Source organism: Rhincodon typus, chromosome 30 (genome assembly GCF_021869965.1).
Source record: "Rhincodon typus isolate 14 chromosome 30, sRhiTyp1.1, whole genome shotgun sequence".
Classification (NCBI taxonomy): domain Eukaryota; kingdom Metazoa; phylum Chordata; class Chondrichthyes; order Orectolobiformes; family Rhincodontidae; genus Rhincodon; species Rhincodon typus.
Window position 1 is genome coordinate 20,182,120 of NC_063361.1, and position 15,575 is coordinate 20,197,694.

At 38.1% G+C, this 15,575-nt stretch overlaps 1 protein-coding gene across 9 annotated transcripts in view; it reads left to right on the forward strand.

Annotated features, from left to right (window-relative positions):
- hdac5 (histone deacetylase 5) overlaps nt 1-15,575 on the forward strand; it is a 323,514-nt gene that overhangs the window by 121,115 nt on the left and 186,824 nt on the right. For 5 of the 9 annotated variants that reach the window (XM_048614512.1, XM_048614511.1, XM_048614514.1 and 2 more), the window contains one exon: nt 6,984-7,055. The exons of 1 other annotated variant lie outside the window; for it this stretch is intronic. In XM_048614512.1, coding sequence (XP_048470469.1) covers nt 6,984-7,055 — 72 coding nt within the window. Of the gene's footprint in view, nt 1-6,904; nt 7,056-15,575 lie in introns of those variants that run through there. 3 more of the 9 variants (XM_020530692.2, XM_020530693.2, XM_048614517.1) reach the window with 2 other exon arrangements.

The window sequence follows — 15,575 nt, forward strand, 5'->3', positions numbered from 1 at the left end:
TTTTCTGAAGAAGGGTCCAGACCCTAAATGTCAGCTTTCCTGCTCCTCTGATGCTGCTTGGCCTGCTGTGTTCATCCAGCTCTACACCTTGTTATCTCAAATTCTCCAGCATCGGCAGTTCCTACTATCTCCAAAAAGGAAATACTCTGTGCTTCTAAAAACTTTTGTGGGACGATTGTTTAAATATTCAAGATAATATTAAAGTAATTGTACAGTTTGCCTGTTCGAAAGATTGTGTGGGGCAAAATGTTGTTTGTATGTACTGATTCATTTGGATCAATCTGAGTGGTTGCTTTTCACTGTTGTCATTGAGAGGTAACAGTGTGTAATAATACTTCGGAATTCACTTTGTCCAAGCAACCTTCCTTTTGGCATTTGCTTTCATACATATGTCTTAAGATAGACATCATGCGTGGCCACAAGAAAATGAGAGAATAGTGATGATTTGCAGTTTTTTTATTTGTTCTTTCAGGGATGTGGACATCATTGGTTAAGCCAGCATTTCTCTCTCATCCTTGACTGCATTTGAGAAGGTGGTAATGAACTGTGATTTTGAACTACTGTAGTCAATGTGGTGTGGTGCTCCCAAAATGCCACTGGAAAGGCAGAAAGTCAGGAGTCACACAGCAGGTAATAGTCCAACAGGTTTATTTGAAATCAGATGCTTTCAGAGCGCTGCTCCTTTGTCAGGTGAAGTCACTTCCACCCCATTGGGAAGGGAGGGTTTTTTGATACAGCAACAGTGCAAGAAAGATGATATAGTTCCAAGACAGGATGTATGGGGCATGGAGGGGAACTCACAGATGATGAATATCCGATGTTTCTGCTGCACTTCTACTTGTAGATAGTAGAGGTTGCAGGTTGGAAGGAACTGCGAAAGAAGGCTTGATGAGTTGCTGCAGTACATCTTTATATATAGTACATGTTGCCGCTACAGTGTGTTAGCGAAGGAGGGAGTGAACATTTAATGTGGTGTCAGTCAAAGGGCAACTTTGTGCTGGATGGTCAGTTATAAGCATATCGAGAGTTATTGGAGCTCAACTCCATGCTTATGTTTATCAACTCAACTAGGCATGTGGAGTGTATTCCATTACATTTTTTTTAACTTGTCCTTTGTAGATAGTGAACAGGCTTTGGGAAGTCAGAAGGTGAGTTACTCCCCACAGAATTTCTAGCCCCTGACCTGCTCCTGTGGCTACATTTATTTATTGTGACGCATCCAGTTATGTTTCTGGTCAGCGGTAAACCCCAGTATGTTTTTAGTGGAGAGTTTGGTGATAGGGATGCCATTAAATGTCAAGGGTAGTTGGTTGCCTTCTTTTGTTGGAGATTTTAGTTGTACAGATATTGCTGAGTTTGAGCACGGACACTTCAGTATCAGAAGAGCCCCAAATCGTCTTCAATATTGTTCAGTCATCAATAATCATCTTCATTTCTGACCTTGTGATTGGGGGAAGGTTATTGATGCAGCTGAAAATGATAGGGCCTAAAGTTACTGCAAAAAATTCATGCAGTGCCTTTGCTTCAGGGTGATAGGCTTCCAAATAACACAGCCATTTTCTGCTGTGCTAACTGTTATTCTAAGCAGTGAAGATTACCAACCCCCACCACCACTGCCACTGTTACCACCACCACCCTCATGATCCCCCAGCGATGTCAGTTTGTGCAGGGACTCCTTGATGTCACATTAGGGCAGATGCTGCCATGCTGATGAAGACAATGACTGTCACCTAACTTCACTGCCTTCAACAAGGTCTTTTGTTTATCTTTGGATCAAAGCTCTTGTGAGGTGAGGCGTAAGGTGGTGCAGGAGGAGCTCATACTGAGGTCAGAGAACAAATTGTTGCTGAGCAAGTGCCACTTGATAGCACTGTTTCATTGGATCATCACTTTTTTGCTGATCAAAACTAGACTGATGGGACAGTGTTTGGCCAGGTTGAATTTTTTGTCTTTGTTTTTGTATACAGGTTGTAATTGTACAATTCTTCACTTTCAGTTTTGGTACAGGCATTATATTTGCACTGGAACATTTGGCTAGATCTACATCTAGGGGTGCAGTGCAAATCTTTGTTGTTATAGTAAACATGTTATTAACCGGCACTTATTGCACCTGGAGTGTGCCGGTTGATCAAATATGCTGGATAATCAAGAGGTCCGCATCACTGCAAAGTTTCAAGACATCAACATCCCTCAAAAAAACATCTATGTTAAAAACATCAACACACCTCCTAAAATCACTGTCAAAATACACAGCAAGTAATAGAAACATAATGCGGCGAGTATACGCATCACTGTTCTACTTTGTTCATAGCATAAATACTCGGATGTTGCATTGGATCGCAGTTTTTGAGATATATAATTTTAGCCGGTTTATCAAGACTGCTGGTTGATAAGGTGCTGGTTAAAACAAGCTTGCTGTACAACATAAATATTTTCAGAACCTGTTGCTTTTGTAATATCCAGTGCCTTTGGTATTTTTTGATGTGTGGAGTGAATTGATTTGGCTGAGGATTGGCATATGTAATGCTGGGGACATCAGGAGAATGCTGGGGACATCAGGAGGATGCTGAGATCATTTATCCACTCAACAGATCTGGTTCAAGATGATGGCAAACACTTCAACTTTTTCTTTTACACTGATATTCTGGGCTCTCTGTCATTGAGTTGCTTAACAGGGCCAAATTTGACCTATTGTTTCACTTTTTTTTTCTTATCAATTCCAGAGAGTGGAAAATTCCACCCTACCAGGAACCTAACCAAAAGCCTTCTGAAAATCCAAATACACGCATCGACTGGTTTTTCCCTTGTCCATTTTACTAATTACATCCTCAAAAACTCCAGAAGACGACTTCAGCATGATTTTCTTTATATAAACCTAGGCTGACGTTGTCCAATCCTGTTAATTCTGTTATCGAATCTTTTATAACAGACTGTAGCATTTTACCCCACTACTGTCGGCTAAGCTGGTCTGTTTTTATTTTCCTTTCCCTTTTTTAAATAGTGGTTACATTGTCGCCTTCCAAGGTGTACAAAATGTCAAAGTCTGTAGAATTTTGAAAGATGACCATCAATGCATCTAATATTTCCAGTGCCACTTCCCTTAGTACTCTGAGATGCAGATTATCAGGCCCTGGATATTTGTCAGTCTTTAACCCCATTAATTTCTCTAGCACCTTTTTACTAATACTGATTTTCTTCAATTGATCCTTGTTGCTGGATCCTTGGTTCATTAACATTTCTGGGAAATTATTTATGACCTTGTCTCTGAAGACAGAACAAAAATGTGTTCAATTTTCTCCATTTCTTTGTTCTGCAATTGAATTTCCACAATTTCTCACTGTGAGGGACCTACATTTGACTTTGCTAATCTTATTCTCTTGGCATATTTATAGATGCTTTTATTGTCAGTTTTTATGTTCCTGTTTCTGCTGTGATCTTGAATGATGCTTGGTACAACATTGCATTTTTACATTTGCATTTGTAAGAAGAACATGGGGTGCATGGCAAACAATGTAAAATGATGTGGCTAGCAAATATCGTGGCAAGAGAAGCAAAATTCATAAAGTTCTTAAAAGAAGTACAAGACTGTGGTGTTGAACACCTAATGCTTTGGGGGAGATTGGATAAAGAGGCTCTCGAAGGTTTACAAAGAGTTTCCAAAGACATTGCTGGCTAGGTCAGCACTTTTTGTCTCTCCCAATTGCCATTGAAAGTGGAAGAGAGCCACCTTCACCAACATTGCAGTAACATGCACAGTGATATCCACAGTGCTCTTAGGAAAGGAGTTCCTTCTGTGATCTTGACCAAGCAATAGTGAAGGAACTATGATATCATTCCAAACCAGTTGGGAAGGTATTTACAGTTGGTGACATTCCCAACATCTGCTGCCCTTGACTTTCTAGGCACTGCAGCTTATGGGTTGAATAGGTCCTTCCTGAAGAGCTGTGGTAAATTACTGGAGTGCATCTTGTAGGTGGTACAGTGTTGCTGCTCTGTGTTGGTGGGAGAAGGATCACACGTTGAACATAGTGGGTGAGGTGCGAGTGAATGGACTGCTTTGACCTGGGTGGAGTGAAGCTTTTTGATTATTGTTGGAGGCTGCACGTATCTTTTCAGTGGATTACTCTAAACAGCGCATTAAAAGGCTATTTTCATTATATTATTAAATATATTAAATGAGCTGCAAGTACCCTTAAAAATTAATTAATTTTGCCATTGGAAGATTATTTTGTAATAATAGGGTTGATTAAACAAATTGTGTTGCCATTGTATGGTGATCAACATTTTCAATCTGAAGCAGGTGTGAAACAGTCCCATAGTTAATCTTAGGTACAGCAATGTTTAATTTAACTTGTGGCTATGTCAGAGACATTGATTTAGTAACTCTCGAGCAGTTAAATAGAAGCTCCGACAATTCTTGGAATCTTTTTTAAATTTTTAAACAACAGGGGACTTCAAACATCACAGCAGTAATGCTTTAGTGCTCACAAAGAGCTTTTTAGTAAACATAACAGGGCATTGTAAAAAGGTGTTAATAACAGGGAGTAAAACTGTGTAATTTTCCCTGCAGAATAGGTATTTACTGTAGTAATTTGTAGTCCAACGTGGATGTTACACTGACAAAAATGATTGGATCCATGTTATCCACGTGCTGCAAGAAGAATCTTATTACAGTGTCTGTACAAATCCTTCAACAATACTTTTATAGCATTTTTCTACTTTGGCAATAATCTTGTGCTTTTTTCAGTTCATGCTAATGCCACCCACTCTAATTAGTGGAATCACTGTAATATAAGATAGGTACGAGTGGAGGAGGTGCTTTATAATTTTATGTTGTGCATAGTCTCAGGTGCAATTTAACAGCATTGTGACTAAGGAGCTGTAGTTATGTTGTCTGTTCTCATCAGTGAGGTTGGGGAATACACAGCTCCGTATCAGCATCCTTGAATGCAGCAACTAGTGCTGTTCTTCACTGTCAACTTCATGTGTTTTTAAGATGGAAAATAGTTAACTGAAAAGGAGGATCCCTTAATATATGAAAATTTTGTATGATAGTAGTGGACTTCTAGGTGATCTTATAACCATTGTGTCATTATACATCCCTCTGTATCTGTTTCCAAACATGCTGCATACTCTAAAACTGACCAATCAACCAGTTGGCGATATACTTTCGATAAGTGGACAGAGAATCAAACTGAAGGACACTTTGCTGCATTTGTCTAATTAAATTTGGCATTAACGTCTGTGCAAGCTTTCCTTTTTTATTCCTTTGGATTTGCACACTTTGCTAATTGTTCACTTCAATTTGAGTACAGAGCTTTGAATGGTCAGAGCTGAACTAGTTGTCATTCCGCTGCACCCTACACCACTGCACCCCCTCCAATTATTGCAAATAGTGAATGGTTATTGTTAGAAAAAGAGCAAAAACTTTAATGGAGATATTGTTTACTTTCTTAATTTGTTGTCTTTCTCAGACAAATTAAAATGAGTAAATGCAAGCTGTACTCACTTTTTTTGAGATGCATTCGAAAGCTGAACAAAAATAATAATTAAGTTAATATTCATAGAATCAAGCATTGGTATATTGAACGTGAAAGTAAAGTTTTGGAAGGAAGACTAATTTCACCATAGCTGAATGGTTAACCAAATTGAACTTAAGTCAGGAATTTTAAAAGCTGCTCTCATTGAATTAGAAGTATTTCTTTTAATTATGCTACTTGACTTCTACTCTTCAGTCACTAAGAGAAAATGCCCATTGCTTTGTGATCAATACTATACATCAGATTTTTAATTTGAGTGTTTTCCAATAAAGGTACTGGCACAGTAGGGATGATATAGACTTTAGTTGTCCCCGCAAGAATGTTTGCCTTAGTAAATGTAAATGAGCCAAGCAGGTAATTTGTCCTCAGTCCTCTTTCTGAATTTATCTGTCATTACTTTTATGAAAAAGATCAAAGAAATCTACAATCTCCCATCCAGTTTAAACTGTCATGAATGCTTAAAGTTTAAATTTTTAAGATTGAACAGGGTAGATGAAAAATCAATGTGCAATATGACATTGTTGCAAAACCTCTTCACAAATTGAGAGGTTTAAAATAAGGATTATTTCAAAATTGCTGTTTTGATCTGATTATCAATTACTTGTGAACCAACTTTTTTTAAGAATGTCATATGACTGAAAAAACTTTTTGAAAGCCTTGAGGTTGCAGTTGGTGTGAATCTTTTGCTCTCTATTATGTTTCCATACAATCTTTGTTATCTCATTGTATTTAAGCTGAATATACAGTAGCATTTAACTACTCTTGGCAGTAACATACATGGAGTTAAAATGTTCACGAGCTAGGAAATCATATTTTAAAGCAGCTGATTGGTTGTCTATGTTTGTGTGAATGTTCCTCGTTCCCAGAGCGTGCATGACCTATTTATAGCTGGCTCCTCCTGATATTCTATTTCGGTACGCTTCAGGCTGTATTATTGTTGACTTTTATGTAAATATGTTTGCCTTTAATGCAGTAGGCAGATTGTAGGGTTGCTTACTTTCATTGCTAGTGAGAGGATTAATATTTTCTTACTGAACTGTGCCTGTCTGTGTATTAAGGTTGCTTTTTGGTAAAAGACTTTCCCTATCTAACCACAATGTTGCATGTTGTCTCATTAATGCCTTGCTAAAAGGAAGATGACTGAATATTTGTTGTTGGATTGAAAATCACAACGCTAATTCAGGATGTTTGTTCCGCTGTGCATTTCACCAGGCTTGACTGTGTTAAAAAGGAACTGGAGATTTTTCTACACAGCCTTCAGCAACAGGATTTAAAGGATAAAACAACACTCAACAGCTTAAAAGTTTGTAAAAGTTGTCTGTAAAAGAAGATTTGAAAATTATTCTGTATTTGATGACTTTGTCATGTTACTGAAGCCCAAAGTGCCTGGACTTAAAAAGATGTTGCAGACTATTTATGAAACTGAATCATGTTTTTCCTCAGATGGTGTATCTGGACAAGAGCAGCCCCTAGAATTGTTGCCACAAAGTCGAATGCACACTATGCCAACATCAGGTAAGCGAAGTAATTCAATTGCTGTTAGTATCCCAGCATCTGCAAATTACTTCAAATGCAATTTTTTAAACTATTAAACTGAGGAATTTAGGTACAGGATTCTTTTCTATCCCATAGAATTCTTGCATCATTAAATATGTAACATTTAAAAATATTTAGATGAACAACTTCTTATAATGTTTATGAACTACAATATTTGAAATAAGTTTGGGTAACTTAGAATCACAATAATGAATTCATTACTGCGTTGCATGCAAATTTTTTTAGTTTCTTCTTAAAAGATGGATCGTGAAAGATTCATGGATTTTGTCTGTTTTCAGCACTTCAATATTGGCATGAATTTTAAATAGTTCTAAATATATGTTTTTGAGCATGGTTATTTTTGGAATCTGTTTATTCAGCACGTGGTAGTTATCTGTCAGCACTAGATAGCTATGTGATACCATACTTCTTTTAGAGGTATGCCAAAGCTAAGAATATTGAGATATTTTTAGCTATGGAAACTTAAGCTTCTTAACGTTGCCAGCACAGCTTTTAAAACAAACAGTTAATCCAGCTTCCATCATTTTAATTCACTGTAGTCTTGATTAGCATGTTAAATAGGATGAATTATGTTTTTCAGAGTTAAAATATGGTGTCAAGGCCCAAGACCAATAAATCTAAATACAATGCAATATAAAGGCAGGGCTATAATATTCTGTTACTATGTTGATACCTTGCAGTTTGTGCAGAAGCAACACTCAGTGTTATGTCGGATTACTGACAATGTGTAGTGTCCTCCCATCCCCCATATTCAGGTAAGGTTGAAAATATCTGATGGAAAAGCTTTACTCTGACTAAATTTGTACATCACGAAGTTCAGAGTGCAGCGTTATCCTGTTTTAGAGAGTAGCAGTGTTTCCTGTTAACACTTATTGCTGAAGTCAATTTATTTTTCATTAAAACAAGATCATGAGGGCAATATGAACGAAATCACTTGTGACTTGTCTGTACTTCAATAAACAGGTGGTTCAGTTGGTTTTTAAATAGCAGGGTTTTTAACTGTATGTTGACTGGTTTTCGTTTCAGTAGTTTTAAATGGTACTTTTGTACTACTCATTTGGTAATAATGGGCACACAGTTTAAAACTGTTGAACGAACAAATAGCATTCTGTTGAAATTAAATAGGGAATTTAACATTTTTTTTCAATTGCTATAACTGAGGGAAATGTCAGAGCTACAAACATATGAATAAAGCAAGTTAACCATTGTATTAATTAAGCATGGTCAAAGTAGAAATTTTGATTTTATATTAAATAATAGAATATAAACTTTCAAAGTATTTTAAATAAAATATCAGTAAAAGAAGTGTGTTTCCTAAATGTTTCTTGACTTTTTAAATTCAACTGAATATAAATTGTTCTGTGAAGCTTCAGTGCAATCCATTTACATTTCTGAACGTGGCAATAGTAGCAATTAACTGAACATTATTGGGGGCATTGCGGGGTGAGTCATATTTTGTCTCTGTTCATTAACTGTACTAGACGTTCATGTAAACTTCTGCCACTGTCAAGTCTCTTGCATGTTTCATGGAGGTGCAGCTTCCTCTTCATCACTAAATCAGATGGCTTTCTTTTCTTTGGAAGATCACTAGAAAGCTTGAGATATTCAGTAATTTGGCTGTTTTCTGCACAGCATATTAATATTTATTATCATTGTAACTGCAGTTCTGCAGATCTTGCCAAGACAGCCTGTATTTATGGTAAAATGTTTGACTTTAAGCACAATTGTTTCGGAAAAACAGGTTTTTATAAACTCTTCACCTAGTGTGTGCGTAGTAAATTCTCACATCCTCCAATACTTACCTCTTTATAATTTAATTTACAGACTGTACTGTTCCTGGTAGATTTTTGCCCTTTAGTTCTGTAGAGTATTTGCAAGGTATTTGCCATAACTTTACTTTGCTTGATAATTCTTGCACATGTAAAATCTAATAACATAGTGGCACAATTTTGTAGAAGAAGAAAAAGATTTGAATTAATAGCTCAAGTTTTTTGCATCATGTCTAAATTCAAAACACAAGAATATTTTAAAAAAATTGATAAATAAATTCCTTACATCTTGTATGAATGACGTTGCATTCCTGTAATAGTTTTAGCCTTTTGGTTACTTATGCTTACATGGGATGTGGGTATTGTTGACAAGGTCAGCATTTGTTGCCTGTCCCTAATTGCTCTTGAACTGATTGGCTTGCTGGACCAATTTCAAAGGGCAGTTAAGAGTTGACCACATTGCTGTTGTTTTATAGTTCACTTTCTGTTAACATCTATTTGCTGCCATGCCGACACAATGTAGAGGCTTCCCATGCAATTTTGAGGAGATGACACATAGTGCCAATGTACGGAGATATTAAGTGTGTGCAGAATTGTTTTTCAGCATGTTCAGTAATAACTTGTTCGCTAATGTGAGTTTGAGTTCCATAGGAGCCATTCAGCTCCTGACCTCATTACAGCCTTGCTCCAAATGTGGACAAATAACCTGAACTCCAGAGGTGAGATCCTTATTTCAAGCGGGTTGGAGTACAAGAGTAGGAAGTTTTGCTGCAACTGTACAAGGTTCTGGTGAGACCATATCTGGAATACTTTAAGCAGTTTCAGCCCCCCTTATTTAAGGAAATATTACTTCATTATAGGCAGTTCAGAGAATGCTCACTAAGATGATCCCTGCTATGCAAGAATTGTCTTACAAGCAAAGATTAAACAGGTTGGGATTCAACTCATTGGATTTTAGAAGAATGAAAGGTGATCTCATTGATACATACAGGATTCTTAAGGGACAAAAACAGAAGTTGCTGGAAAAGCTCAGCAGGTCTGGTAGCATCTTTAAAAAGAAATCAGAGTTAGTGTTTCGGGTCTGATGGCTCTTCCTTAAAACTGATCACCAAACCCGAAACGTTAACTCTGATTTCTCTTCATAGATGTTGCCAGACCTGCTGAGCTTTTGCAGCAATTTCTGTATTTGTTTCTGACTTACAGTATCTGCAGTTCTTTCGGTTTTTATTTAGGATTCTTAAGTTTGACAACGTAAATGCTGAGAGGATGTTTTCCCTCATGGGAGAGTCTGGGAGCAGAGAGCATTGTCTCAGAATAAAAGGTCACCAATTTCAGACTCTGATGAGGAGAATTTCTTCTTTGAGTGTGTGTCCTTGGCTCTTCTTGCCACAGTGACTCGTGGGGACAGAGTGCTTGTGTATATTCAAGGCAGGGTAAGGACAGGAAAGTGGGCATGAGGGGTGTTGGATTTGATTGACCCAATTGCATGACAGAGCAGGCTTGAGGGGCCAATGGCCTACTCCTGTTCTTCTTTCTTATGATATTATTTGTCTTAGGCGAAATTGACTATATTTGACACCAAGACAGCATTTGACACATGTAGCATTAAGGAACCGCAGTAAGACTGCAATCTGGGGAAAATTCTGTGCTGCTTGGAGTCGTATCTAGCACAAAGGATGTTGAAATAAAATGAAAGAAAAACAGAGTTAACGTTTTGAGTCCGCATAACACTTTTTCAGAATTGAAGGAGTCTGAACTTTATGGGTTATGTTGTGGGGAGAGCAAGTGGACTAGATGGTAAAGGTACCCCATTGCAAAAAAAGAAAGTGCTCGTGATAGTTGAGGAAAGATATAGATGAAGATTATCTAATAGTGGCAGGTGTTAATAGCAGACAATAAGTCAGCTTGACCAAAGCCAACACATTTCAGTAAGACACTCGTGGAAGGAGAATCAAAATAGACAACAAAATGTTCATAGCCTGTAGTTGTTGAATTCAGTGTTGAGTCCTGAAGGCTGTACGTGCCTAAGTGGAAAATGAAGTGGTGTTCCTCCAACTTTGCTGGAACATTGTAACGGGCCTAGATCAGAAATCTTAATCTGAGAACAAGGTGGTATATTGAAATAGTAAGCGACTGGAATGTCAGGATCGTTCTTTTAAATAGAATGGAGATGTTTTGCAAACTGGGCTGAATTTGTTCTTGCCAATGTGGAAAGGAATGCATTGTCAGCAGTGAATGTAGTAGAACATATTGAAAGAAGTGCAAATAAATCACTGCTTCACACAGAAGGGGCGTTTGAGCTTTGGACAGTGAAAATGGATGAGATTAAAGGGCAAGTGAGGCACTTTCTGCATGGGAATGTGCCATTGACAGATGGATGAAGAGGTGTTGATAATGACAGGAAGTGTATCAGGTTGTCATGGAGGGAATAGTTTCCGTGGAGGACTGACAGAGTAGGGAGGGATGATGTGTTTGGTGACATCCTGCTGGAGGTGACAAAAATGGCAAAGTATGGTCCTTTTGAATGAGGAAGCTATTGGGGTGAAAGTGAGAGCCCTGTAGCTTTTCAGGAAGAGACCGGAAGAAGTAAGTACAGAAGTACAGGATCTAGGTTGGCCATGAATGAGGGCTCCGTCAGCCATTGTAGAAAGGAATACACAATTGAGAGAAAAGGAAGACATGTCAGTAGCACTCCTGTTGAAGGTGTCATCATGTTGGATGTGCCCGAGATGGAGAAGCTAAGAGAATGGAATGGAATCTTTAAGGGAAGCAGGATAAGGAAATGTGGTCAGGTAATTGTGGGAGTTGGTGAGTTTCTATTGTACATTAGTGGACAGCCTATCTCTTGAAATGGGGTCTGAAAAATCAAGGAAAGTAAGGAAGAGTCAAAGATGGGCCAGGTGAAAGTAAGAAAAGGATGGAAATTGGAAGAAAATTTCCAATTCCATACAATGCAGGAAACAACATCGATGCAATTATTGATGTATGGGAAAAAGAGTTGTGGGAGGGGACTCCAAGTAGGACTGAATGAAGTAATGTTTCACATGCCCTTTTGAGAATCTGACTTAACAGGGACATGTGCGGGTACCCTTATAACCATATCTATTACTTGAAGAAAGTGAGATGAGGTAAAGGAGAAATTATTTAAAGTGAGAACACACTCAGCCGAGTGGAGGAGAGTATTGATGGATGGGAATTCTTCACCCTACTTTTAAGGAAGAAGTGGAGAGCCATCAGACCATCCTCTTGGAGGATCAAGATGTAGAGGGATTGTAATATAAATGTTTTATCTAGGAGAGCATGTCAAAAGCTAGAAATTCATCAGTACGTAACTCATCTCCTGATTTCCCAACACTGGCTCAGTAGTTAGCACTGCTGCCTCACAGGACCAGGAACCCGGTTTCGATTCTACCCTTGGGTGACCATCTGAGTGGAGCTTGTACGTTCTCCCTGTGTCTGTGTGGGTTTCCGCCGGGTGCTCCAGTTTCCTCCCACAGTCCAAAGATGTGCAGTTTAGGTGGATTGGCCATGCTAAATTGCCCACAGTATTCAGGCGTGTGTGGATTGGGTGGGTTATGGGGGATGGGTCTGGGTGGGCTGCTGTGACGGTCGGTGTGGACTTGTTAGGCTGAAGGGCCTGTTTCCACACAGTAGGGATTCAATGATCTTCTATGATCTATGATTTTACAAGGCACTGGTGAGGAGTACTATGTAACATCCTTCACTTGCAAAGAGGGGTGCACCTCTGACAGTACTAAAGAAGCTTCTCACCGTCCAGGACAAAGCAGTAGGCTGGGTTTACAACCCGCCTATGTCCTTCCTTCATCATTGATGCAGGCAGCAGTGTGTGCCAACTGCAAGATATACTGCAGTAACTTACCAGGTACCTCCTGAGAGCACCTTGCAAGCATGCAAGCACCATGCAAATGCAAGGAAACATCACCACCAGCAAGTTCCCATCTGAGTGTCACCATCCTGATTTGGAATTATATTCCTATTTCTCAACTGTTGCTGGATGAAGTCTTGGAGCTCCTTCCCTAACAATATTTGTGGATGCACCTGCACCCAAAGAAGGCCAGTAGTTGAAGAATGCAACTCAGCACCACCCCCTCAAGGGCCATTAAGGATGGTCAATAAATGCTGGCTTATCCCATCAATGATTTTTTGAAAAAAATAATTTTGTTATCTGTAAATTTGCTCATGTAATGTTTACATGAAATTGCAGCAAACAGATTTTAAATGAGCTGACCAGTTTCATTCATAGTTTTAAAAACCCATGATTTAAACCATTTTTCAGAAATCAACAAGTCAGCTTGTATGTTCAACTTGTTTGTTTTTGAATTTTGCTCCTCATCTTCAGGTTGTTTTCTACATTATCTTACCTGTTAATTTGATGCTGCATTCCTTGCTGTGTTCATTTATTTACTCTTTTCTTATGTCTTCCCTGTCTTCCTTTCACTACCTTTTTTAAAACACTGACTCGCAATTAATTCTGTTCATGATAAGAACAGGATAAATCTCTCTGCCAGGAATGTAGGGCAAGCATCTTTACTTTTTATGTAGACCAAATTGTTCCATTTGAAGTAATTCTGCCATGACTAATGACCATGGTAAAAATTCACCACCACTTTGACAAGTATGTACACTGCAGGCATAATTCTTTGAAAAGAAGAAATCTCTCTTTTATTGTCTCCTCGAGAGAAGTGTAATGTGAGTTTGCAATGAGTTAGTTGCATTCAGTTGATCACAAAGTCACAAACGTAGATGTCATTGATATTATGCAGATAGTGAAATGCAGAATTTCATTTTAAGTTGGAGCCTCTGTCTATGAGAAGACATTAATCTGATTCATTCCTTTTAAATTAAAAGAAATATTTTTAAGTTGACAGCTGCAAGGTCAGAAAAGAGCTTGTCACTGTTACAGATGTGTTTGTAAAGATCATTTTATCATTTTATTTTGAATAAACTTTTATGTTCTATTGCAAAAAATGACTTGGTTCTCCAAAAACCCACAGCAATCTGATTTCTGTAATGTATTGTATAAACTGATATGCAAATTTCATTACCTACAGAGTTGATATTTCATTCATTCGTAAACAGTTAACATAAGAACTTTTCAAACTTGTAATGGTCAGTGACAATTTTTGTTTTTCTTCAGAGTAACTCAGCCAGATAAAATCTATTCCAGACATTCAGCCATCTGCAGAAGTAGCCATTATAAATTGTTTCTATTGTAGTCGTAACTCAAGTCGGAAAAAGTAAGCAAAATCGTGAATGTGTTGGAATTGGGGTTTGGTAGCAGAGTTGCAAAGTATAGAGTAGGAGCAATATTGACTATGAATTTAGAATTTGCCACATCTAACTTGGAAAAACTCCATGAGCTAAGATATGCAACTAGGGAAGATGGGATTTGATGCATACTGTTAGGAAAGTGTGCATAAACTAAAAATAAACGATTTGACACAAAATCAAACGTACTCCTGTTTCCTGGAGGTGTGTAAGCATGAGCAAGTACTTGTTTCAAATGCAAGAATAAGGATGCATTACTCCAGTTACACAGTGCTTTGATGAGGCCTCACATGTAATATTGTATGCAGTTTTATTCTCCTTACCTGAGGAGGATTATTTTTTGCTATGGAGGGTGCAACAAAGATTTACCAAATTGATCCTAGAATGGGAGGACTGACGTCGGAGGAGAGATTAAATCGGTGAGGATTGTATTCACTGGAGTTTAGAAGAATGAGGGGGATCTTATAGAAACCTATAACATTCTAACAAGACTAGATAGGTTAGATGCAATAAGAATGTTCCTGATTGTGGGGGAGCCCAGAACCAGGGGGTCAAAGTTTAAGGATAAGGGCTAAACTTTTTATGACTGTGGTGAGAAATTTCTTTGCCCAGAGAGTGATTAGTCTGTGGAATTTGCTACCACAGAGTGCTTGAGACCAAAGCATTGTGTTTTTCTGATCTCTTGTGGCGAAAGAGATCAGAAGGGTTTGATAGGGTGTGGGGGTTAGGGTATTGAGCTCATTGATCAGCCGTGATCATATTGAATGGCAGAGCAGGCTTGAGGGATCAAATGGCTTGCTCCCATTTTGTACTTTTCTGTGTAAGATTGTTTACACCCTTGGATTTTGAATGCTTTTATCTGTATATTGATGGAGTTTCTGTAACGAAGTGGAGCTTTTGAAGCTCTATCTAAATGTGGAAGTGGAGGTGCTGAATTGATTCTGACAGCGCTTGCAGCTGTTCGCTTAATAGGATTCCTATTGATTGCCAAAGTTATATAAAGGAGTATTTGAAGGTTATACCAATTTTATACTAATGAATAAATATAGCAGAATTGCATAGTGTAAAGTATTTATTCACTGACGCCTCCAATTGTAAACTGCAAAAGCAAAGAATCCACAACCTAAAATGCAGAAAAACAAAATGACAAATTACGTTTAGGCAGCTTGTTCATTGTGGGCCATGCTTAATTCACTTATTTTCCTTAGAAGGGTAAGAAATATAGTCAAATCTCCATGTCATTTATTCCAGCCTGAGAAGCTCACGTTTACAACTTTGAGTAGTTGCACTTTTCACCAATGATTCTACAGTAGCAATGCGTGGACCATCATCAGGTAGATGAATGACTGGTCTCCTTTGTCCTGTATGCTAACAGGGAGACAAAACTATGGATATGAGAAGAAAATTGAGATTTTGTGAC